This window comes from Protopterus annectens, chromosome 8.part0 (genome assembly GCF_019279795.1).
Source record: "Protopterus annectens isolate FY-2018-M chromosome 8.part0, PAN1.0, whole genome shotgun sequence".
In the NCBI taxonomy this organism is placed as follows: domain Eukaryota; kingdom Metazoa; phylum Chordata; order Ceratodontiformes; family Protopteridae; genus Protopterus; species Protopterus annectens.
The window spans coordinates 904,402,565-904,426,829 of record NC_056741.1 but is presented as its reverse complement, the minus strand read 5'-3'; the positions used below and the strand labels follow the sequence as shown (position 1 = coordinate 904,426,829).

The 24,265-nt window shown below is 40.9% G+C and overlaps 1 protein-coding gene across 5 annotated transcripts in view; it reads left to right on the top strand.

Annotated features, from left to right (window-relative positions):
- IGFLR1 (IGF like family receptor 1) overlaps nucleotides 1–24,265 on the top strand; it is a 330,346-nt gene that overhangs the window by 155,383 nt on the left and 150,698 nt on the right. For 3 of the 5 annotated variants that reach the window (XM_044080423.1, XM_044080420.1, XM_044080419.1), the window contains exons 2-3: nucleotides 4,694–4,731; nucleotides 21,061–21,135. In XM_044080423.1, coding sequence (XP_043936358.1) covers nucleotides 4,694–4,731; nucleotides 21,061–21,135 — 113 coding nt within the window. The remainder of the gene's footprint in view (nucleotides 1–4,693; nucleotides 4,732–21,060; nucleotides 21,136–24,265) is intronic. The other 2 variants (XM_044080422.1, XM_044080424.1) reach the window with 1 other exon arrangement.

Below are 24,265 nucleotides of genomic sequence, written 5' to 3'. Positions count from 1 at the left end.
ATTAGAAAACTAAGGAGCAACACTCAACAATGTAAAGCTCTCATACAAAATGGTAAAAGCAACTCGGACCCAGACATTGCCAATATACTAGTAAATAAATTCTGTGCAAATGTCACTCCTGAGATGACTATCTAAAGCCTTATGATACCATTATTTGTTGCACCCCCACCCCCATCATCACCAAAGAACATGTACAGAAATTCCTGTTCAAATTTAAGAACACCTCCTCCATGGGACCAAATAGCATATCAGGCTGTTTGATAAAACAGTATTAAACACTCCCTGGCAGAACCACTCCATAAGTTATGTAACCTGAGCCTGGCTACAGGATCAGTCCCAGAGGTATGGCGTACAACACTGTTAATTCCAGTCCATAAAGATGACCCTCCTATTGACCCCAGAAATTACTGGCCCATCGGGTTGAGGAGTCTCATTTGTAATCCTGTGTAACACATAATAGACTTTATTGACATCAACATTAAATATCTCTTCAGGCTAGACTTGCAGCACTTAGTAAAAGATAGATCCTGTCTGAGAAACCAGGTCACCTTCTTTGAAAAGGTAATGCAAGCTGTTGACAGCAATTACACTGTACAAGCAGCCCACCTTTATTTGGCCAAGACATTTGGCAGCATCCCCCATGCTGGCACAATTAATAAACTAAATGAGTTACAAACAGACCCCTACGTGGGACAATGGCTAGCAAATTGGCTAAAAGACAGAACCAACACTGTGTAGGTGACAAGGTCAATGTCAGACAGCATGAAAGTGACTAGTGGTGTAGGGCTTAGTGCTGAGACTGTGTTTTTTGAAATGTACTTCTCTCACTTACAGACTGAAAAATCAAGACCTGCTTCTAGCCAGGTTTGCAGATGACTGCAAAGTGGGAGTCATTTCAAATCCCCTTCTAACAAAGAATCCCTCCAACAAGAAATTACATTAGTATAAGCCAGGTGTATTGAATGCTAAAAAGTCCAACATTGTTGCATTCGGCTGATAAATCTTACTCCCATCATGTAGCACTGACAATACCCTACTTCAAAATGAAAATATAGTCAGAGACCTGGAAACCTGGGTTGAAAATTTCCTCTTCTTTGGTCATCATGTAGCAATGGTTGACAGGAAATCAGTCTATTTGGTGCTGCTAATCACCAGGGGAATTGTTATGGTAACTTTATATTCAGCACTGATCAGACAAAATATAGAATACAATACCCCACATTTGGAGTGTACCTCATCAGACATACCTAACAGTTGGAAAGACCCCTGAGGTTCTTAACAAAAAGGATCACTGGCTTAAAATCCATAAGTTACCAGAAAAGAATAAAAGCACTTTCTATCTTTTCTGTGTCTTAAAGGCTTCTCAGAGAAGACCTATGCTTTCCTTGAGAGCAATCAGGGACCCAATAGTCCAGAATTTCTTGTACATTTACAAATAAAATAGTCTCACAAATACCAGAACAAGGATTCTAAACCTGTTCCAACACACTAGTAAAACAAGGTAATATAGACAGATTCATTACTCAGCATCTCTCTCACCTGTGAGAGAATCTCCCTGCAGATAAAACCATATAATGCAGTATCTTCCTTCAAACAGACCTGAATAATTGGATGGATAGTCATAAATGGACTCTAGGCTTGACTGGCCTAGCCCTCCTTGACAGAGGAGGTACAGTCCAGAGTGGGAACTGGTAAGGCTTAATGGTCACAAGACTCAGCAGTCTTGAACTTCCCATGATTCATATGGATTTCCATTTCTCTCCAGCACTTCTTTCACTTTGCATTGATTTTTGGAAGTCAGTAATATAGCTGAAGAAGGTAATTTGCTTTCAAACTTCTGGCCATTAACAACTGACATGGTAAGAGTATGAATCCCTGAAATTAAAGTTTTACTACATTCCAAAACTATAATATGACAATCATCATATGTATTCAACATCTCTTTGAAATAAGATTTTTCAGTGTTTTGTTAGTTCCCTCCACTCATGCATGTGAATGCAGATAGTGTGGGCAAGACATTATTTTTCCGAATTCCCATCATCCACAAATCTTCTGAATTCTTGACTTCTATATTACAAGCTATCATCAGATATAATGGCATCAGGTATACACCATCTTAAGAACATATACGTTAGTGCACTAATCACACATTTGCTGTGACTATCAGTTTGATTATTTCAGGACAATTTGAATATCTTACACATATGAAATACAAAACTTGAAATGAAATAAAAAAATCTCCATACACAATGCTCCATGTATGAAGATGCATTTCATTGCCAGGATGACAATGGAGGACATCAACACATGCTCCTCTGGATTGAAATTATGACATATACCATAGATCTGGTTTACTCCCCCTGTCTTAAGTTGACTTTGCTGGACAAACTATTTTTTAGCTTAATCCTTCTGCGCACTTCACTATACCAAGAAACAACTCATGGATCCTCTAAAGTATTTGTCTTTCTCATTTAATTGTGATTCTCACAACTCATTGGTGGTGTCTGTGCAGTGTATAAATGTAACTGTACATCCTGAGATGGGTTGGTAGCCCATGTAAGATTAGTTTCATTTGTTTGTGCCCAATGTATGCAAGAATAGTTTCTGGCAAGGCTGGGACCATGAATGAGATTAAGTGGGTTATCAAAGAATGAATGATTTAATGAAAATTAAGCCTTCGACACAACTGATTTCTTCCTTGAAAGAAAAAAAGTATAAATACATTTCCTTGCTGATGACTTCTGCTCAGACCAGTCTCTCACAGTAACTTTTTACAGTAACTGCATTTCTATGTCATTGTCAGTACATCTCTGAAATTATTTTACTTGTTCTTCTGTTAAAGGTAATTGCAGCTTTACCCAAACAGTTTCATAGTTGTTCTAACACTTTTAAAGCTTCTCTTGATAATGTGCTTTATTCACTATATCTAAGTGAAATTCTTGCCTGCTCTGTATTTCACTTTTAGATCATACTTCTTTAATTCCAGAAGTGCCTTATGCAAATACTTTCTGAATATACTTTGCAAATGTTTATGGTGTATTTGCAGTTAAACTTATTTACTATAATATTTCATGGAATTTCTCACATCCATACACTATTACTAATTGTTCTTTTTCAATCTGAGCATATCTCTTTTTTGCTCTATAAATGGTCTTTACCCATAATCAAGTGGTCTAGTTATTTGCAAGATCAGAGCTCCTATGCCATTATGAATAGTATCTACTCATAACTGTCCTTTTCATGACATGGTCTTTCAGTGTTCAGGGTTCAATAACTTGTTGGTTAAGCATATAAACACATTTCCTAGTCATAGCTCCATCCTCTTGCTAAAACTTAACAAATTCACATTCTTTGGCTCAGTTCTTTAGTTTAGCAATACAAGTAGTCATAAGTCTTTGTAGACCTTTGTACCCGTAGGAAAAAAAAATAATGCCATGGCAAGTTTTTCTAATCTCAAAATAATTCCTGAACTTCTACCTAACTACTGCTGTTCTGTACAGTTTTCTTTAATGAAGGCACAATTAAATACCTTAAAGGCTTATTAACCCATAACACACATAAATGCAGCTCGCTGCACCTTTTCAGATATCTTGCCTCTTCCTTTCACAGTGAAGGACAAATGAAATTGCCGAAGTCAAAGATTTCAATTTTCTGCCAAATTTCCTTGCAGTGACTGAATTCCTGGTGGTTGAAAAAAAATGCTTGAACAGCAAACAGAAATCCTTGCAAGGGGATATATTTAGTCACCTAGACAAATACAATTATATTCTCTGATACTGCATAATATTTAATGTTTGTCAGAAATTAGAGATAAAATTCTAGCTTCCATGATTTTTTTTTAAATTCAGACTGGCTTCTGAAAAGAATGGCAAGCAAGTTCTTTAACTAGGTATTAACATATTTAAACCACGTTCCCCATGTGCTACAAGTGGAGACTAATACCAATATTTTCACCTCTTTCTGTATCACCAATGTAGATGCAGGAATAATGAATTTGTAAATATTATTATTAATAAATGAAGTTTTACTAGCCAACATCATTGCAGTCATTCTCAAGGGAAGGAAATTGTATTCTCTAAGCTACCAGTTACATCTTGCAATGAGTACTATGATGCATTTATAAACATTTACTTTAAAGGAAGCAAATTACTGTGAACCTCACATAAACTTTTCTGGAATCTGCATAACATGCATGCATACACATGAAAGAAATACAGGCATTCTCTCAAAACAAAAACACTAAAAACTAATATGGAACATTAAAAGACTGAGGACTGGAACACCACAGTTTCATGTATTTTATGACTACACATATTCTGTAAATTTACAATGTTTGTTTGTGTCTTTCAGCTTTTCCCAGTTAGGGGTCGCCACAGCGGAACTCCGGTCCGCTAATGATTGGCAGTAGATTTTTACGTGCCGAGTTGCCAGCTCTGACGCACAACCTTCAACGAAGGTACACCCATTCACGCATGCCACCAAACAGAAGACGCTCTAGCTGAGAATCGAACAGGATAACGTCTTATTGTGAGGCGACAACGCTACCGCAGCACCACCACTGAAATGTTACAAACATATCCAGGTTCTAACATTAAATATTTCTGCAATGTTATCATTATTTGAAATTATTTGTGATTACAATTAACAGTCTGATGTGTACTGACCTTTCTTTTTCTGTTGGAATAATCCTTAGGGAGGAAAAAGCACCAGATGGAACCTGTCGTAACAAAAGTGAGTATTACAGCAACATTAAACAATAATTCAAGCACAATGTGGTTCCCTTTCCACAGTTTCATGAGCCTAAATAAGAGGTATACAACAGGAGGAATTACACATATAAACAGATTTACAGCCAGAAATGCACTTTTTCAAACATTTCATAAATGTGATCATGGTTTAAATTATTACATCAAAAATGTGTTTCAAACATTACTGGGTTCACTATTTTGCTTTTATTAATTCTTCCTAAATGCATTCAAATGGTTTAAAAGTGAGCTCTTCAGCATGAATATATCTGCAGTTCTACAAGATAAATCTGCAGACCAATCATGGCTTAGGAAAGAATCCATGGCTCAAGGTGGTATTTCTTAATAGTTTACCATTCACTGCCATAAAGTTGTTGCAGTCCAAATGTCAAGTGTCTCATGGGCACACAAACTGAAGCAAGCAATCACTTTATAAAATTCTTATGTTGGGTTCATTCCTAAGTGCCACTTTTAACATACTGAAGAAAGCAAAGTGTTTTTGTCATCATCATTTTCATTAAAAAATAAAATATGAAACAAAAACATGGCAAAATAACTACTAAGATGGGACCATTCAGTTAACTCTGGTTCAAGTTTTATTAGAATGTGTAGAAATACTGAGATTTGCCATAGATTTAGTTAGCTATAGCATAATTTAATATGTCACCCCTTCATTTTCCAATATTCATTTGTGGCTGTATTCTTATACATTATGTAGATTGATAAACTCTCTCAATTAGGCATCAATCCATATGTTATCAGATGGGTAGCAAACTGGCTCATTGATAGAACTCATGTAGTCAAAATACAGGAAGCCACCTCAAACAGTAGATCGGCAACAAGCGGCATACCCCAAGGTTCGGTCTTGGGGCCTCTGTTATTTGGGATATATTTTTCTGAGCTCCAGGCCAAAACCAGTGGGCTATGGCTGACCAAGTTTGCAGATGACTGCAAGCTGGGTGCTGTCATCAATTCCCCTAGTGATGTGGACATCCTCCTAGAGGGTCTCACTCAGACAAATGACTGGTGCCAGAAACATGGCCTCAAGCTGAATACCAAAAAATGCATCATCATCCCCTTTGGGGAGAGAGAGGTCCACACAAAAAAATTATCACATTACTAATAATGTCCTAAGCACTCAATCAGTCATGAGGGATTTGGGCACCCAGGTTGATAGCAACCTGACTTTTGACCACCAAGTTGCTTCCATAAGTCTTCTACATGGCCCATCTCATAAGTAAGGGTATCTCATCCAGGGACACGAAGATCATAACATCCCTGTATAGTACAATTCCACTTTCGGCATGTACCTCACAAAGCTGGAGAGACCACAGAGGTTCCTCGCCAGGAGAATCCAGGGCCTCAAACATCTACCAAACACAGATAGGCTAAAAGCCCTATCCCTCTACTCAGTTTCATAGAGACTCCTCAGAGGTGACCTCTGTCTGGCATACAAGGTGTTCACGGACCCCACCTTCATGAAAGTGCTGCATATCTGCAAGTCAACCTCCACTTGGGTAACCCGCACCCGTGGCCTCAATGTGGTCTGTGACATCAACAAGACTTGTTGGTGGGACAGATTTGTGTCCCATAGACTCCCCCATCTATGGAATAGACTCCCTATCCACATCAAGCAGAGTACCTATTTACCCCCTTTTTAAGCACAACCTGGATAACTAGATGGGAAATAGAAAATATACCCATGGGATTCCACCCATGTCCCTGCTGGACAGGGACATCAGGTGCTGATTTGTCTAAACATGGGCTAAACTCTTGGCTAGGCTTATAAGGGCCTCAGGGCCAATAGCCTAGTAACCTCCTATGAACCTCCTATGATTCTATGGTTAAAGCTTTTGGTTAAACTCTTAGCTATTAAATGACAGCAACAGGATTCTGTTATTAAATGCTCAACCTCTCTGTCTTTTTTCTCCCTGTTTACTGTCCCAACTATGAATAAACAATAATACAGCATTTAAAATATTTTAAACTGACTGTTTCTCTCCACTAGAACATTACCTTACTGTACTGTGGTGGTTTCACTTTCAAAAAACCTTTATCACACCCATGAAAACCCTGCTGCAGTCTCCAAATCATTGATGTCATCAAGGGCAATGAATACATGTACTTTCCTTGTAAATTCCCTCCCCAAACTGACATCACTACGACATCCTAAAAACCCACCCATGCTGTGATGTCACAGCTCCCCTGGTCCTTCACTACGCATACAGAAAGTAAAGGGTAGAACAAGGAAACAGTACATGAGTCAAGTCTCCTGACATGAGTGCTAAATCACAGCAGGTAACAGGTCAAATTACCCTTAGCACATTAACAGCTAGAGAAGTTAGTTGTGAAGGGGAATGAGAGATGAGTCAAAGTAGTACAATCCAATCACAAAAGACTGCAATTTAGCCATTCTAAAAAGAAGCACCAGTAAAAACACTTTGAAAGTCTGTTCTGTGGCATTGGCACTGTTTGTGTTTTAAGTAGTTACTTAAAACTAACTGACTGAAAGACAGCAGTGTATGCATGAAAACTCAATGCAGTGACAGCAACTTTAGGAAGAAAGAGGCCTGTATGATATATTTTGTTACAGAATTACTTCAAGATGCCAGACCCCATGTGGGTCTATATGACACAATTTCAAAAAACAAAACAACAGTTGAAAAATAAAAGATAGTCCCGTTTAATTTAAAAACAATGGGTGAGGTTTATACAGCAGAATGAGTAGTGACTTAAGTAAGGGACTGATACCTTTAACAGGTATTAGAAAACATAGCTCAGCATGGAAGACTGTATAAATGAGAGTCTAGTAATGTGATCATTTCTGTTGTTTAGTGACTTCTAACTCTTAATGACTTCAAGGACTTTAGGACACCAGGGTTGTCTGTCAAGTACTACTTGTTTAAGTATTTGCAAATCTGTATTCATTGTTTCAGTAATGCTCTTACAGGTTCATAGGCAAGTAGTAGGCTAACTGGCCTCGCAGGCCATTTTAAGCCTAGCCAATTTTCCTTCAAAGGTGAGACTAAAACCCTGTAACGTGTGTTTTACGAGGTAAACACCTTAACCATTACACCAACTCACAGCCTATACAGAATTAAATAATGAATTACCATACATTAGAACCAATGGCAATTGAAGAGTCCCAAAAACAGCTAAATATTGATGTGAATATTTCAGTGCAGCTTAGACAGGTCACTTGAAATTGTTTGCAAAATTAACAACCCTTGCAGGAATGTGGCCTTCCTTCCTGAAATTGATTATCTGCTGAGGTTGCCATGGTAGCATAGGTTTTAGAAGCAGACCTGTACAATACATCAATATCCACCTCAACCCTCCACATCCACTGTGATACCACTGAATATATCAACTCAGGAAAGTTCAGTATGGGCTGCAACAATTTATATTAAAGTTACATCCCACATTGTTCATGAAAGGAAGGCATACACTGTAATAGCTTTTCCAGGACTGATACCTTCTACGGTTTGGCAAGGCCCAGTCATATTTACACAGTAACATGCTGAATTTGCTCAAGACAAAACGTGTAAATGAAGCATGTAAAGGGTGGGAAAACAAAATGGAATGAGTATGTAACTATTTTTCCTCCCCTTTTTTCATATCTCAACAGATAAGGATAGAATTACAAACAATAGGCAACAGCATCAGCACAGATTGGCAAGGGTGGTGCAGAGCACTTGTAAGCACAAAAGATATGACAAGTCATAAAAATGTATGCCCTTAAAAAGTTGCATTCATTAATGCACTATCAAATTTCTATCAGCTAGATCACAGTCAGACCACAGTATATTGAACTAAGAAAAATCTTTTTTTTCTCAAAACTTGCATTTTATCTGTCTTTGGCCTAGCACTCTTGTGTGGGGTCATTTACTGCACTGTTATAACTTGTTGATACTTGTGAACCTCTGCTATCTCTGAAAAAAACAAAAAATATCTTGCTTTTTTCTCCCTTTTCTGAGATTTAAAAAGGTTCAGTTACAGGCTTGCTGTTCTTGAACTGTTTGTAAGTTTCTTGGAGGCCATTTTTTGCTTGGGCTAAAGGAAAGTCTCTCTGTTGATCAGTGGCAGTGAAAAACATTGGGCAGCCTGCCTGTCCCTGTGGGAGTGGTTACTGACTTGAAACTGTAGTTTTATTGGCCATTTTGGGTCAATTCCAAACTCCTTCATCTTCCTCTCTTAAAACCTGGTTGCCTCGTGGTTTTGGCATCTTTTCAGGCTTGTTGGCTGTTGGTGAAGCACCCACCAAGAGGAGAAAACGCTGAGAGAAGAAAGGAGCCACTTTTGAGATTTTAAGTATTTTTCCTCTGTTTATTTGCTAAGTTTTTCTGCATAGCCGCCTATTTTGAGCATTTTCTGGCTTGTTAAACTTGATTTCTGTATTAGTAACTGTATTTAGAGCACAACCTAGAGCTGTTTACTGAATTTCCTGTTTGCACTTATTTTTAAAATTGTTTTTTCTCAAAACTTGCATTTTATCTGTCTTTGGCCTAGCACTCTTGTGTGGGGTCATTTACTGCACTGTTATAACTTGTTGATACTTGTGAACCTCTGCTATCTCTGTAAAAACAAAAAACAAAAAAATCTTGCTTTTTTCCCACTTTTCTGAGATTTAAAAAAGTTCAGTTACAGGCTTGCTGTTCTTGAACTGTTTGTAAGTTTCTTGGAGGCCATTTTTTGCTTGGGCTAAAGGGAAGTCTCTCTGTTGATCAGTGGCAGTGAAAAACATTGAGAAGCCTGCCTGCCCCTGTGGGAGTAGTTACTGACTTGAAACTGTAGTTTTATTGGCCATTTTGGGTCAATTCCAAACTCCTTCATCTTCCTCTCTTAAAACCCTCTTTTGCGTGGTTTTGCGTGTTTTTGTGCATAGAGCAACAGTGGGTAGTGCCGCCTAATTGGGTTTAAACTATTCCTGGCTCCACAAAGTCTGCTCTTCACTTTTTCCCTTAGAACTGCTCTATCTCTCAATTTAAACACCATATTCTCATTCTAAGGCCCTTCACTGGTCCAGTTAAGTAATCCTACAAGTTAGCACTATTAAACCATAAGCACTACTTACTCTTATACTCTCTACGATTACCCTGTCCTCTATTGGTCCGTCTTAAATTCAGTTTCCCTATATTACTCTAGCATGTCCAAAGGTCAGTCAGTGGTTTCCTCTCCAGTCCAGCTGGTGAATCTGGGAATTTTGAGGCAATGTTACAACTGTCTCATGTACACGGACAACCCTCTCCTCCTCCAAAAAGGTTCAAATATATGTGAGAGATGCAAATATTTAGCCAAACTGGAGGCTGAGCTCTCTCATCTCAAAACTGGTGTAACCAGTCAGGAGGAGAAGGTAACCTCACACAACACAATTCCAGTATCACATAGTCCCACCACATCAGCGAACCAAACACATAAATACACAAAAACATACTCGGAGGCTCTAAATAAAAATCTACCTAAGCAACAGAGGCCTCCAAAGCAGACATCCAAGCAAACGCTACCTCAAAACAAAACACGCACAACACATAGCCCACTAAGTCAGTGTGCCAAGCAGCCACAGCCCTTAAGGCTGAATAACACACCTGATACTCTTGTAATAAGTGACTCTATTGTCAGACACACTGACGTCCCACTCACCAGGCTGAATAAAGAGAAGGTCACGGTGAGCTGCCTGTCGGGTGCTAGGATCCGCCACATAACGCAAGCACTCAGGTCACTCCAAAGCAAATACAAATATGACTCAGTCATTGTATATGCTGGTGTGAATGACCTGAGATGTACCTCCCTGGACTACATGAAAAGAGACATAGAGGAGCTCTCTAATCATGTAGCCCAGGCTGGTATGACCCTGACCTTGAGCAGCATCTTACCCTCACCTAGAATGATGCCACAGTACAAAGACAAAATGATCGATTTTAACAATTGGCTAAAATTTTGGTGTCATTCAAAGGGGATCCAGTGTCTGTCAGCCTGGGATGACATGTTCGACAAGCCACGTTGCTTCGCTAGGGACGGCTTGCACCTGTCACCACTGGGCATTCGGATATTGGCAAAGGCTCTTGCCACCCCCATAGTGCCTTTTTTAGGCAAGGCTCAAAAGTCAAATCCACCCCCATAGACAGCACAAGGAACAAGAAACTAAGGGTAATGCTGTTTATCGCCAGAAGTCTTAACCTCAAGATGCACGCACTCAAAGCTCTCCTCACTATGGAGAACATCGATATCTGTGCAGTGACAGAAACCTGGTTCAAGGCTCCAGAGAGCACCCCAGCACTACCAGGCTATACCTCATATCATGCTTTTCGGCCCCAAAACCCGGACCGAACTACAAAAGGAGGGGGAGTTTCCATATTTATCAAGGATATCCACACCTCCAGGTTAGTGGCATTGCACGAAATATCGGAGACCATCCATGTGCAACTAACAGTGGGCAAGACTGTTTTTCAGTTTATAGCATCCTACAGACCACCCTCTCAAAGTCAGGAATCCCACTCGGCTTTCCTGAAAACATTGGAGAACATGAAGATCTCTCTGAACACCATTATATTGGGCGACTTCAACTACCCAAACATTGACTGGGAGCACTACTCAAGCCCCAGCACCTCAGCCCAAAGGTTCCTGGAAATTATAAACTCAAATGCTATGGAACAACTAGTCACCACTCCCACAAGAGGGGACAACATACTAGACCTGATCATTACCAACATGGGGACTCTATGCTCCACACCAGAAGTATATCCCTCATTGGTAAGATCAGACCATAAATTAATTTCACTGGATGTCCACATCCCGACCCCACCCCCAGCCCAGAAAACCACAGTGAAAAACTTCTCAAAAGCGAACTTCTCACTTCTCAAAACTGAAGTGGAATCCTTCAAGGCCCCAGGGCCAGTGGAAACTACGGCCCAAACTGCAGAATCCTATATAAACGCATTCTACGGACATCTGCAGGAATGCATGGATCATGCTATCCCAAACAAAACCAAGACCCAATCATCCAAAGGCAGGCGTCCAGTCTGGTGGACACCTGCCATAAATAAACTGTACAACAGAAGGAGGAAGCTACTACATGACAGAGCAAAATCCCTAATAGGGAAGGCATCTCTGATCAGTACTAGCAAAAAATTACGATCCCTCATAAAATCCTCCAAGGCCAGCTTTGAGAGAAAAATTGCACAGGACACCAAAGACAATCATAAGGCTTTTTTCAGTTATGTTAGGAACCTGGGATGCAACTCCCAGACTTGTTCTGAGTTGATTCTAAATGACAAAAAATACACTGACCCCACAGACATCGTCAATATCCTGGCAGACAGGTTCAGTGCAAACTTCTCCACCCCCCCCCCCAAAAAGAGCAAGTATCTATCCCGGCAGAGGGCTGCCTCCCAAACATTTCTGATGCTCAGGTGAAGGCTGCCCTCTCCAAAGCAAAAAACACTGCTTCCATGGGACCAGATGGCGTCCCAGGTTGCATTCTACATGAACTCCAAGAGGAACTAATCCCTCAAATAAAACAGCTATACAATCTCAGCCTCACTACAGGATATGTGCCCACAGAATGGCATACAGCAACAGTGGTCCCACTCCACAAAGGTGGAGCCTCTACGCACCCCGGAAACTATCGCCCCATAAGCCTGACTAGCTTAGTCTGCAAGGCTATGGAGAGGATCATCATGGAGCTCATAAACAAAGACATTGGGGACCTACAGACACTAGATCCTACCCAGTTCGGTTTTGTCAAGGGCAGATCCTGCCTTTTGAACCTGGTTGACTTCTTTGAAACAGTCACCAAAGCCATAGATGAAGGGAAGGTAGTCCACACAGCCTATCTGGACCTTGCAAAGGCATTTGACACAATACCCCACTTGGGCATCATAGATAAGCTATCCAGCTTAAATATAAACCCCTATGTCACAAGATGGGTTGCAAACTGGCTCAAAGACAGAACCCACAGAGTGAGAGTTGCTGGAGCCATGCCAGACTCGAAACCGGTCACAAGTGGCATCCCACAGGGTTCTGTCCTGGGACCACTCTTGTTCGGTATATACTTTTCCGAGGTACAGGCAAACGTGGGAGGACTATGGCTCACCAAGTTCGCAGACGACTGCAAACTGGGTGCCATAATCGACTCTCCTGCTGACACAAACATCCTTCAAAAAGGTCTCACAGAGACAGATAACTGGTGCCAGCACCATGGTTTAAAGCTAAATGCCAAAAAATGTATAGTCATACCCTTTGGCAAAAACAATGTGCCGACAAATTACCACATAGGCGCAAACCCATTAAGTACAGAGAAAGTTATTAGGGACCTGGGGACCCAAGTTGATAGTAATCTCTCCTTTGAAAACCACATTGCCAAAGTGGTTAGAAAGACCTTCTACATAGCCCACCTCATCACGAAGGGTTTCACATCTAGATCAAGAGAGGTAATCGTGCCCCTTTATTCATCCCTCATCAGACCCATCATAGAATACAATGCCCCTTTTGGGATGTACCTTACCCGACATCTGCAGCAATTAGAAAGACCCCAAAAGTATCTCACCAAGAGGATCAAGGGTCTCAAACAGATGCCATATGCTGCTCGGTTAAAAAAACTCCAGCTCTACTCATTTGCATATCGCCTACTTTGAGGCGATCTATGCCTGACATACAAAGCTATGTCAAATCCAGAATTAATGGAAATGCTCCACCTCAGTAAATCTAAATCCCTTAGAGCCACATGCTCGAGGGACTTGAACCTCAGCACAGAAATAAATAGAACTTGCTGGAGGGACAGGTTCATAACCCAGAGGCTCCCTTCACTCTGGAATAGAATTCCAGTTCATGTGAGGCAGAGCACCTCACTGAATCTCTTCAAGAAGAATCTCGATAGGTGGATGGGGGATCGTAGGTTTGTCCCAGGGATTATTCCCGTGTCACTATTAGACAGAGGCACAGTAAACTAAACCTTAAAAAGGGCACAGTATATGCAAATCAAGGGGTGGCGTAAGCCATACAGAATCGGGCTAGGCTTATAATTGCCCCAGGGCAGATAGCCTAGTATGAACCTATGAACCTATAAGAAAGTGGAAGGAAATGCATTATATATCAATAATGCCTAAATTGGTAGATAAAGCATTAACTGTCAATGTAACAGTAGAAATGTTGCTTTCAGTTGCAGTAATCCATAAAATAATAAAGCAGTAAGCTGCGTCTCTTGTGAGTCGCACAGGAACCCCCCCCCCCCCATTGCTGTTGTGTTCTTAAACACAACGGTCTCTCTAATTGCCTGCCCTTATGTTAATTTGACCACATATCTCCTTCTCTCTCCCCTTTCACTAGCTGTGGTGAGTAAGCACAAAATTATCATTTTATGAAATCACTCCCCTTCCACTATTTAAGTGACCACTGCCTTTCAATCTAGCTTGCTCTTTTAAAATTAGTGGCTCTCCACTTAGCTAAAGCTTAAGTTACACTCTTTTTCACATCTAACTGGTTATTGCACACTGCAGTGCTTAGGTTATTTACCCATTTTCAACTTACTTTTAAACATCTATTGCAAGACCAACAGTTACTGGATAGCCCACATTCTGCCTCTCAACAGTCATCTTGGGATTACTGGTTCAATTTTCTCCTGGTGAGAGAAGGAACAGAGACATTATTTTCTGGAGACTGCTAATCACCAGAAAGCCTAATAACTGCTTCACAGGTGACAACTTGGAATTTGTGCTCATATTCTATTCCTGGTAAGAGAAGGAGCAGAGTGCATTGATTCCTGGCTGTCTCTGGTTGGGCAATGAGTGCTATGCATGATGTTCCTGATTGGTCTGGTTGCTATTCAAGGCATCTACCAGGAAAAGGCTACAACAAGCCTACAGACCATTGTATCATCTGGGACAAGACTGAGGGTCACCAAACAGGCTGTGGCCTGCTTCTCATCTTGGCATCGGTGCTAATGTTTTGCTTCTGGTGAAAGAAGAGGCAACGGAGCATTGTATCCCACCAGACTGAAGCTGTGGTGAGACCAGCACTAGTAGTAGCCAGGCAGTAGCCATTCACACAACTCCCCTTTTTTCATCATTCTTGACAAGCTAAGTCTTTGTTTTCAGTAAGTAATGCTTGATTTGTTTCTAACTTCAGAATATCTGCCTAAATATTTCATTCTTAAATTTTCACGATCTACATATTAGTTTCCTGTAGAGTGTTTGGCAATGCCCTGTACAGATACAGACACCCTGAGTGACATTTTTCCTGTAAAAGCACAATTGAAATTTCACCAATACCTAGTTGCACACAGGGCAGCTAGTTTGCAATGACAACCACTGTCCCCATACTTGTAAACCAGATACCCTTGACATTGCTTTATATTCTCATTCAATCTGTCTAATCAATAAAAAAGGGTCTGCTGCCATGGATATGATCTATCACACTGTCTCTGGGGCCGTTACCAGCTTGGAAGAGATGGGCATCCTGAGGCAATGTAGAAACTGCTTCATGTTGACTGACAACCAGTTAATTCTCAAACAAACTCATATAGTATGTGAGAGGTGTATTTACACAATGTCACTGAAGGCAAAGGTCTCACATATAAGTACTCCTAATATCAATAAGGTGTCAGTAGTACACACACTGCACCCATCACACACAATTCAAAACAGACATATAGACTGATATATGCTGAGGCACTTAAATATAACCTTCCTAAACCCCAAAGACCTACTAGATGAAGTACACATAAGAAATACTCTCAGCAGCCCCAAATGCACTGTTTCAAAACAACAACCACATCAACACATAGAGCTACATCTCATGGAGCCTCTACCTCTAAGCCCATAAGGCAAGCCACCACACAATCCAACATTCTAGTCATTGGAGACTCCATTGTGAGACACACTGATGTCCCTCTCACCAGGCTGAGTAAGGAGAATGTCCTGTCCAGTTGCGTATGAGGAGCTAGGATCCACCACAATATGCATGCACTCAGGTCATTGGACCACAAGTACCAGTATGACTCAGTCATAGTCCATGTGGGAGTAAATGACCTGAGACATACCTCCTTAGACTATATGAAGAGACATATCATGAAGCTTTCGGAATATGTGTTTCAGGCTGGTATGAACCTAGCATTCAGCAGCATTTTACCTTCTCCAAGGATGATGCCACAATACGAACAAAAGGCGACTGACTTTAATAATTGGCTTAGTTTTCTGGTGTCATTCTAAGGGGGTGCAATATTTGTCTCAGCATGGAAGGAAGTGGTCAACAGACCACATTGCTTTCCCAGGGATGGTCTGCACATCTCCCCCTCTAGTCTCTTGAATATTAGCTAAAACATTGTCTTCCCTCATATTGCCTTTTTTAGGCAATGCCAAACTGAAAGTACTTCCAACATAGCAAATCAAAACCAAAAAAATCTAAAGGTATTACTGCTCAGTGCTAGGACTCTAAACAAAAAACTCTACTCCCTAGAAGCTCTCTTCACTTTAGAGAATTCTGATGTCTGTGCGGTCACTGAAACATGGTTTAAAGCAACGGAGAGCACACCAGCAGTTCAAGGTTATAATTTAGACCAGCTACTACACAGACAGGAACTAAAGCTGGAGGTGTCTCTCTTTACATCAAAAATAAATATACCTCAAGGCTAGTCAAACAAGACAATGCACTTGAGCTGCTCCATGTTCAAATCATCATAGGCAAAATCCAGTACCACTTCCTCACAAGTTCTAGGTCCCCCTCCATGACCCAGGAAACCCATACCATGTATTTAAACATATTGGAAACACTCACCATCCAACCCAATACCATATTCATGGGTGACTTTAATTACTCCACTATTAATTGGGAATCCTATATGACACCAAATGTACAGGCAGAGAGATTCCTGGATTTTGTAAACACAAAATCCCTGGACCACATTTGTCAGTACACCAACCAGGGGTGCAACCATACTGGATCTGGTCTTCACTAATATATGGGAGAGTGCTGCACACTCCCTACTGTAATGTCTTCCCTTGCAAGGTCAAACCACAAAATGGTCTCCTTTGAAGTAAAAAGGAAGCCTGGACCCCCAGCTAAACCTGGAATATTCAGGAACTACTCTAAGGCTAACTTTCTGCTATTAAGTAATAACCTGGCAAAATTTCAAGCCCCCATAAACCTTGAGAACACTGCTGCCTATGTAGAACTGTTCACAAAAAACCCTGTACAATCATGTTAATAGCTGCATAGAGGCAGCTGTACCCACCAGGAAGAAGTACAGAACTAACTCAAAAAACAAGCCCCCCCTGGTGGAATCACAAAATTAATAGACTGTATAAGGCAATACACATCTGTGTGCAGAGCTCATTGTAAATGCAGCCACGTATGCTGAGCCAGAAGATACAACAAACCTACTGAACACAGCTCCAACTTTACCTGTTTCACCCCTCAACCATCCCTCAGGTAATGCCATCAAATATAACTCCACCTAATATCACTAGGGAACAGATCATTAATGCTGCCTCCAAGGCCAAGAACACTGCATCACTGAGGCCAGACAATATCCGTGGATGCCTTCTAAATAGCATGAAACATGACCTAGCAGGCCCTCTGGAATTGCTATTTAACTGTAGCCTCCAAACAGGTTTTGTGCCTCATGAATGGAGAACAGCAACAGTCATCCATCTGCACAAAGGTGGGCCATCTACAGACAGATAAGTCTCACTACTCTTACATGTAAAGCCATAGAAAGAATTATCAAGGAAATAATCAGTAGTGATATAGTAAACTTCTAGACACTGGACCCAACCAAGTTTGGTTTCATCAAGGCAGGTCATGCCTACTCATCCTGGTGGACTTCTTTGAGAAGGTCACCAAAGCAATGGATGAGGGCAAAATGGTTCACACTGCATTTGACACAATGCCCCACTCAGGCATTGTTGACAATCTCGGAAGGTGAGGTGCAAACCCGTATTTCACTCATTGGATAGCCAAATGGCTCACGCACAGGACCCAGGAAGTTAGAACTGGGAGTCCACCTCTACAAAGAGTCCAGTCACAAGTAGAGTTCCTCAGGGGTAGGTCTTGGACTGCTCCTTTTTGGCATTTACTTCTCTGAAGGCAAGGCCAATGTCAGTGATCTCTGTCTAACTAGATTTGCAGATGATTGCAAATAAGGAACTGTCATTGAATCCCACACTGACACAGGCAAACAACTGGTGTCAGAGCCATGGACTAAAGCTAAATGCCAAGAAATGCATAACAGTATCCTTTGGGAACTCATCCACCCTTAGTAACTACCATATTGACAACAAACCCCTTAGAGTTGACCCAGTTGACCATCATGTGTCTACAGCAGTGAGGAAATCATTCTATGTTGTGCAGCTTATAAACAAAGGTATGGTATCTAAGTCCAAGGAAGTCATTGTTCCTCTGTATTTGGCATTCATCGGCCTATCTAACTAGATAGGCAACTTAGCATCACCCACAAAATCTTCTTTCAACCTTCAAATACTACCATACTCTGCACTCTTATTAGCCCTTATAAAAACCTCTCTTCATTGCGCTCAGCCACAAAGCTCCTAGCAGCCTACCATAAATCCCACAACAAAGCTGGGGACTGTTTGTTCTCCAACTCAATTGGACCTATTTGGAACAAGCTTCCAAACGAACTTACAGCACTTACCTCTACACCCACTTTCAAGAAGCATCTAAAAAACTTCCTTAAATCCCAATGGCTCTGCCCTTGTACTAACCCTGACTGAAACTTTTATTGCCTGCTGTCACTCACCTGTTCTTTTGACCTCAACTTCTTTACTACCTTACTACAGTACTATCTGACTACTTTAACTTCACCAATTCCACTGAACTACTAAAAAAAATAAAAAAATAAAAAAAATATTATATTTATATTCAATGATAGTCCTCTTTGTAATTCTTTCAACATGTTATGTCTTGTGATATCAGGACTCCAAATGTTTTCTATCTCTATTTCCATTCCTTTGTTTACAATTTGTCCACCTGATGTATTTTTTTGTTGGCTGTTCTACTAGCATTGTTTTTGAAGTGCTTTTTATTTGGTACAATTTTCTTGTCTTTTTTTTTCTGTTTGTGGAGCTTTTCTCCCCGGGCCTCTACTGAAAATGGACATGTATCCAGCTAGACTAGCCCGGTCAATAAATGTAAAATAAATCAACGAGTACAATGCCCCCTTTTGTATGTACCTAACCAAGCATATCCAACATTTGGAACCACCACAGTGGTTCCTCACTAAAAGAATACAGGACATAAGTAAAATGCCCTGTGCAGACTGCCTCAAGGCCCTTTCCTTGTATTCTGTCTCCTACAGGTGAAGGGGAGATCCATGCCTGGCATACAGGACTTTGTAAGACCCCACCCCACTCTGATGGACCTCCTGCATATCCCCAAAACAAACTAAAACAATGAGTGAGAAGGTCACGAGATTTGGCTGGAGTTTTCATTTTGGTTTTACTGATTGGTTTTTCAGTGACCTTCTCACTCATTGTTTTAGTTGGTGATTTCTAAGATGCATTTGTAGTACAGACTTCTACACAGTTTGTTGTGCATCCTACTATATTTAAAAAATGTGTTTTGATATTATTAAGCTCATCTAAAAGCCAAGAGAACAGTGTCCATCACCAGGATAAATTGCAAAGTCAATATGAAAGTCATCATTACCAAGAATTACAACACAGAAGATCTGTTAAACAGCAGAGTGATCTGGACTTACCTTATTGGCTAATGTGTGTTACTTTGTTAACCTAGAAATGTATAAAAACTGTGATTTTCTATAGCTTAATTGTCAATCAAGGTCAATCAATTTGTCTGTCACTTGAACCTCAGTCATTTTCATCAGTCTGTTATGCTGGTTATTCAATTCATACCTTTTGATTGACCTTATGGTGCCTCACTTGTTTTATTTTTATATTTATGCTAAAATTAATTCCTTAGTCTCTCTCTTGGGTAGTTCTCCGCTGTGTGTGTGTGTGTGTGTGTGTGTGTGTGTGTGTGTGTGTGTGTGTGTGTGTGTGTGTGTGTGTGTGTGTAACAAAACAGTAAAACGTTCATACAGACAAATCAGTAAGTAAAAACTACAAGGCATAAATTTATATGTATATATCTCAATACATGAATCTAGGTAATTTGAATCGCAATTAAGTGTAGAAGTCTATAGACAGCATGTGATGGTGTCATCTCTGATCATAAGAGTTTTTAAGTTAGTTAGTTTAATAGAGTATGTGTGGATTTGCAATGGCCACCATCATGCTGTACCCCACAGATCTGTAGATATGTGTGAGCTAACTCTGATTCATTCTGTCTTTTGCTTTTTCTTTTCACAAGGGTCATGCGACCAAAGAGTTAGTGTATTTAAGTAAGTAGAACTGGGGGGTTCAGGGTAACGTGTCCTCCTGATTTTTTTATAGCACATTTGTTGTGTAGCATGTTTTTGATCAATTGCAATTCAGTCAAATGAGTTTACATTCAATTGTGTTCAGCGATTTTTGATTCAGTCACATGCGTATTTAATCAAATGACATATCCACACACACACACTCACACACCCACACACACACACACACACACACACACACACACACACACACACACACACACACACACACACACACACCCACACACCCACACACCCACACACACACACACACACACACACACACACACACACACACACACACACACACACACACACACACACACACAGACACACAGACACACACACACACACACCTGTCCACAAATATATGTATGTATATTTATCGAGATGCAGGTGGCCCAATTGCTGTTTATGTACATTATATCGATGTAGGCAAAATAAGCGACCATTTGCATCTCATTTGGTTTTAACATTGTAAGTGAGTCTGTTCAATTCCCTTACATAGCCTACATTTCACAACTCCATGGGAGATGTGCGATGACAAACAGTGGGGTAAGGATGTTTGCATTTTTTTCAATGTTGTGCAATCTCAGAGTCAGTATATTTAAAGAAGCAGGGTGTGGGAGAGCAGCCCTGTACATAGGAAGTGCAGGGGGTTTGCCCCTTGCAAAAGAAGTGCAGTGGGTTTCTCTTTGCAAAAACTCTTTTAGCTTGTTTACTTTACTTTTGACGACTCTTTGATATTAGTCTGATTTTCAAGGTTTACAGGTTTCATGTATTAGTCAATGGGATGAGAATCAACTATTGAATAAACATGTATCATACACACACAGACAAATACATGCACACATTATGTATAAATAGAGATGTAGATGTAATGCATATTTTTAAATGGTTTCCGTGCTTGATATAATACTTAAAGTTTACTTTCTGAACTTACAGACTCCATTGACGAAATAAATACCACTAAAGTTCCACTCGGTACACAATCGATATCTGAAAAGGATAACAAGCATGGTAAAGAACTTTATAATCACTTTCATCCTGTCCTGTCTAAATTCACTACTCTTTCAAATCTATATTTATGTAAAAAAAACTTTATTGCATGACATCAATAACATCTCTGTATATAGTGATGTTACTTAAAACTGAAGTAGATCTGCTGATTGCATTTCTGTCTTATTGCTTGCCATGTCATCTCACAGCATGCCTCTCATCAGTCTCATCAGTTATTTGCCATGTCCTCTCACAGCATGCCTCTCATCACTCTTATCAGTCACTTGGCCTTGACTCTCACAGCATGCCTCTCATCAGTCACCTGTCATGTCCTCTCACAACATGCCTCTCATCACTCTCATCAGTCACTTGCCATGTCCTCTCACAGCATGCCTCTCATCACTCATCAGTCACTTGCCATGTCCTCTCACAGCATGCCTCTCATCACTCTCATCAGCTACTTGAACTTCTCTCACAGCATGCCTCCATCAGTCACCTGTCACGTCCTCTCACAGCATGCCTCTCATCACTATCATCAGTCACCTGCATGTCCTCTCACAGCATGCCTCTCATCACTCTCATCAGTCACCTGTCATGTACTCTCACAGCATGCCTCTCATCACTCTCATCAGTCACCTGTCATGTCCTCTCACAGGATGCCTCTCATCACTCTCATCAGTCACCTGTCATGTCCTCTCACAGCATGCCTCTCATCACTCTCATCAGTCACTTGACCTTGTCTCTCACAGCATGCCTCTCATCATTCATCTGTCATGTCCTCTCACAGCATGCCTCTCATCAGTCCCTTGACCTTGACTCTCACAGCATGCCTCTCATCAGTCACCTGTCATGTCCTCTCACAGCATGCCTCTCATCACTCTCATCAGTCACTTGACCTTGTCTCTCACGGCATGCCTCTCATCAATCACCTGTCATGTCCTCTCACAGCATGCCTCTCATCAGTCCCTTGACCTTGACTCTCACAGCATGCCTCTCGTCAGTCTCATCAGTTACTTGCCATGTCCTCTCACAGCATGCCTCTCATCACTCTCATCAGTCACTTGACCTTGTCTCTCACAGCATGCCTCTCATCATTCATCTGTCATGTCCTCTCACAGCATGCCTCTCATCAGTCCCTTGACCTTGACTCTCACAGCATGCCTCTCATCAGTCATCTGTCATGTCCTCTCACAGCATGCCTCTCATCAGTCCCTTGACCTTGACTCTCACAGCATGCCTCTCATCACTCTCATCAGTCACTTGACCTTGTCTCTCACAGCATGCCTCTCATCATTCATCTGTCATGTCCTCTCACAGCATGCCTCTCATCAGCCCCTTGACCTTGACTCTCACAGCATGCCTCTCATCAGTCATCTGTCATGTCCTCTCACAGCATGCCTCTCATCAGTCCCTTGACCTTGACTCTCACAGCATGCCTCTCATCACTCTCATCAGTCACTTGACCTTGTCTCTCACAGCATGCCTCTCATCATTCATCTGTCATGTCCTCTCACAGCATGCCTCTCATCAGTCATCTGTTATGTCCTCTCACAGCATGACTCTCATTATTCTCATCAGTCAATTTGTTGATAAAGAATACAATTGGCTGATCTGTCACTCAAAACACTTAATATACAGTGTTTCTTCATGATAAAATTTGTCTTTTTGGGGCCATTCCCATAGCAATGTTTTTATCCAATCACAGGACTGTACTGCAAATAATCAGGGAATCTTTGTATAAGGCCTCCAATGAGAAGGAATCATAAGGCTGATTATTGATCAGTGTTGTATAAATTAAAATACCATCAAGTTATTGGTGACTGTACCTGTAAATAGACAGCATATGCAGATACACAGAGCAACTCATAACTAGGTGTACAGCATGCAGAAAGATTGTTATGACAGTGAAGTATGCATGCATGAATAACACATGATCATAGCAGGTTACAAAGCTAATGGTCCTAGAACCCTTTTAAGTCTAGCCATTCATGCCCTAGATTTCCCCAATTATCAGTGCCCAAGGACTAAAATGACTTTAGTATATGTCTGTGCCTTATGGCATCTATAAGCTGTCCCTCTCCATAAGGGACAGAGGTGACAAGCCATGGATGAATTTGCAATTTCCCATCCAGTGGTCAAAACTGCATTTAAATAATCTTAGGGAAGAGCTCTGCTTCACATGAATGGGAAGTCTGTTCCAGAGAAGGGATAATCTCTGGACACATACCTGTCCCTCCAAAATGTTTTGTTTAGGTCACAGAAGAGGTTTAGATCCTTAGATTGGGTAATTCTAGTGCTGTTTGTTTTGAGAACGTACAGCAGATCCATCAGGGCTGGAATGGAGAATGTCATATGTGTTAGGCATAGATTACCCTTCTGCAGTCTGTAGTAGGCATATTAAAGCAACAGGGCTTTGAGGCAGTCTACAGAGGACATGTTATTTACACCATGTAGTATTTTAGTGAGGAACTTCTGTGGCTGCTTCACCTGTTGCAAATGCCTAGTCAGGTAGATGCCAAAGGGTGCACTGTTCTCAATTAGTTGTCTTATGAGGGTTGAGTACAGTGGAACCATGATCTCTGAAGATTTAGATGCCATATCCTTACTTATAAGCTGTGCCACATGGGATTTTCTCGCCACCGTGGACACATGATGATGAAAATTTAAGTTACTGTCAACCTAAGTTCCCAACTCCAACTGTTGCAAATGCCTAGTTAGGTGCATGCCAAAAGGTGCACTGTTCTCATTTAGTGGTCTTATGAGGACTGAGTACAGTGGAACCATGATCTCTGTAGATTTAGATGCCATGTCCTTACTTATAAACTATGCCACATGGGTTTTTCTCACCACCATGGACACATGGTAATGAAAATTCAGGTTACTGTTGACCTGAGTTCCCACCTCCAACTGTTGCAAATGCCTAGTTAGGTATATGCCAAAGGGTTCACTGTTCTCAATTAGTGGTCTTATGAGGGCTGAGTATAGTGGAACCATGATCTCTGTAGATTTAGATGACCTGTCCTTACTTATAAGCTGCACCACATGAGATTTTCTCACCACCGTGGACACGTGGTGATGAAAATTCAGGTTACTGTCAACCTAAGTTCCCAACTCCATTACCAATGGGTCTGTTATTTGAGGAGTATTATCA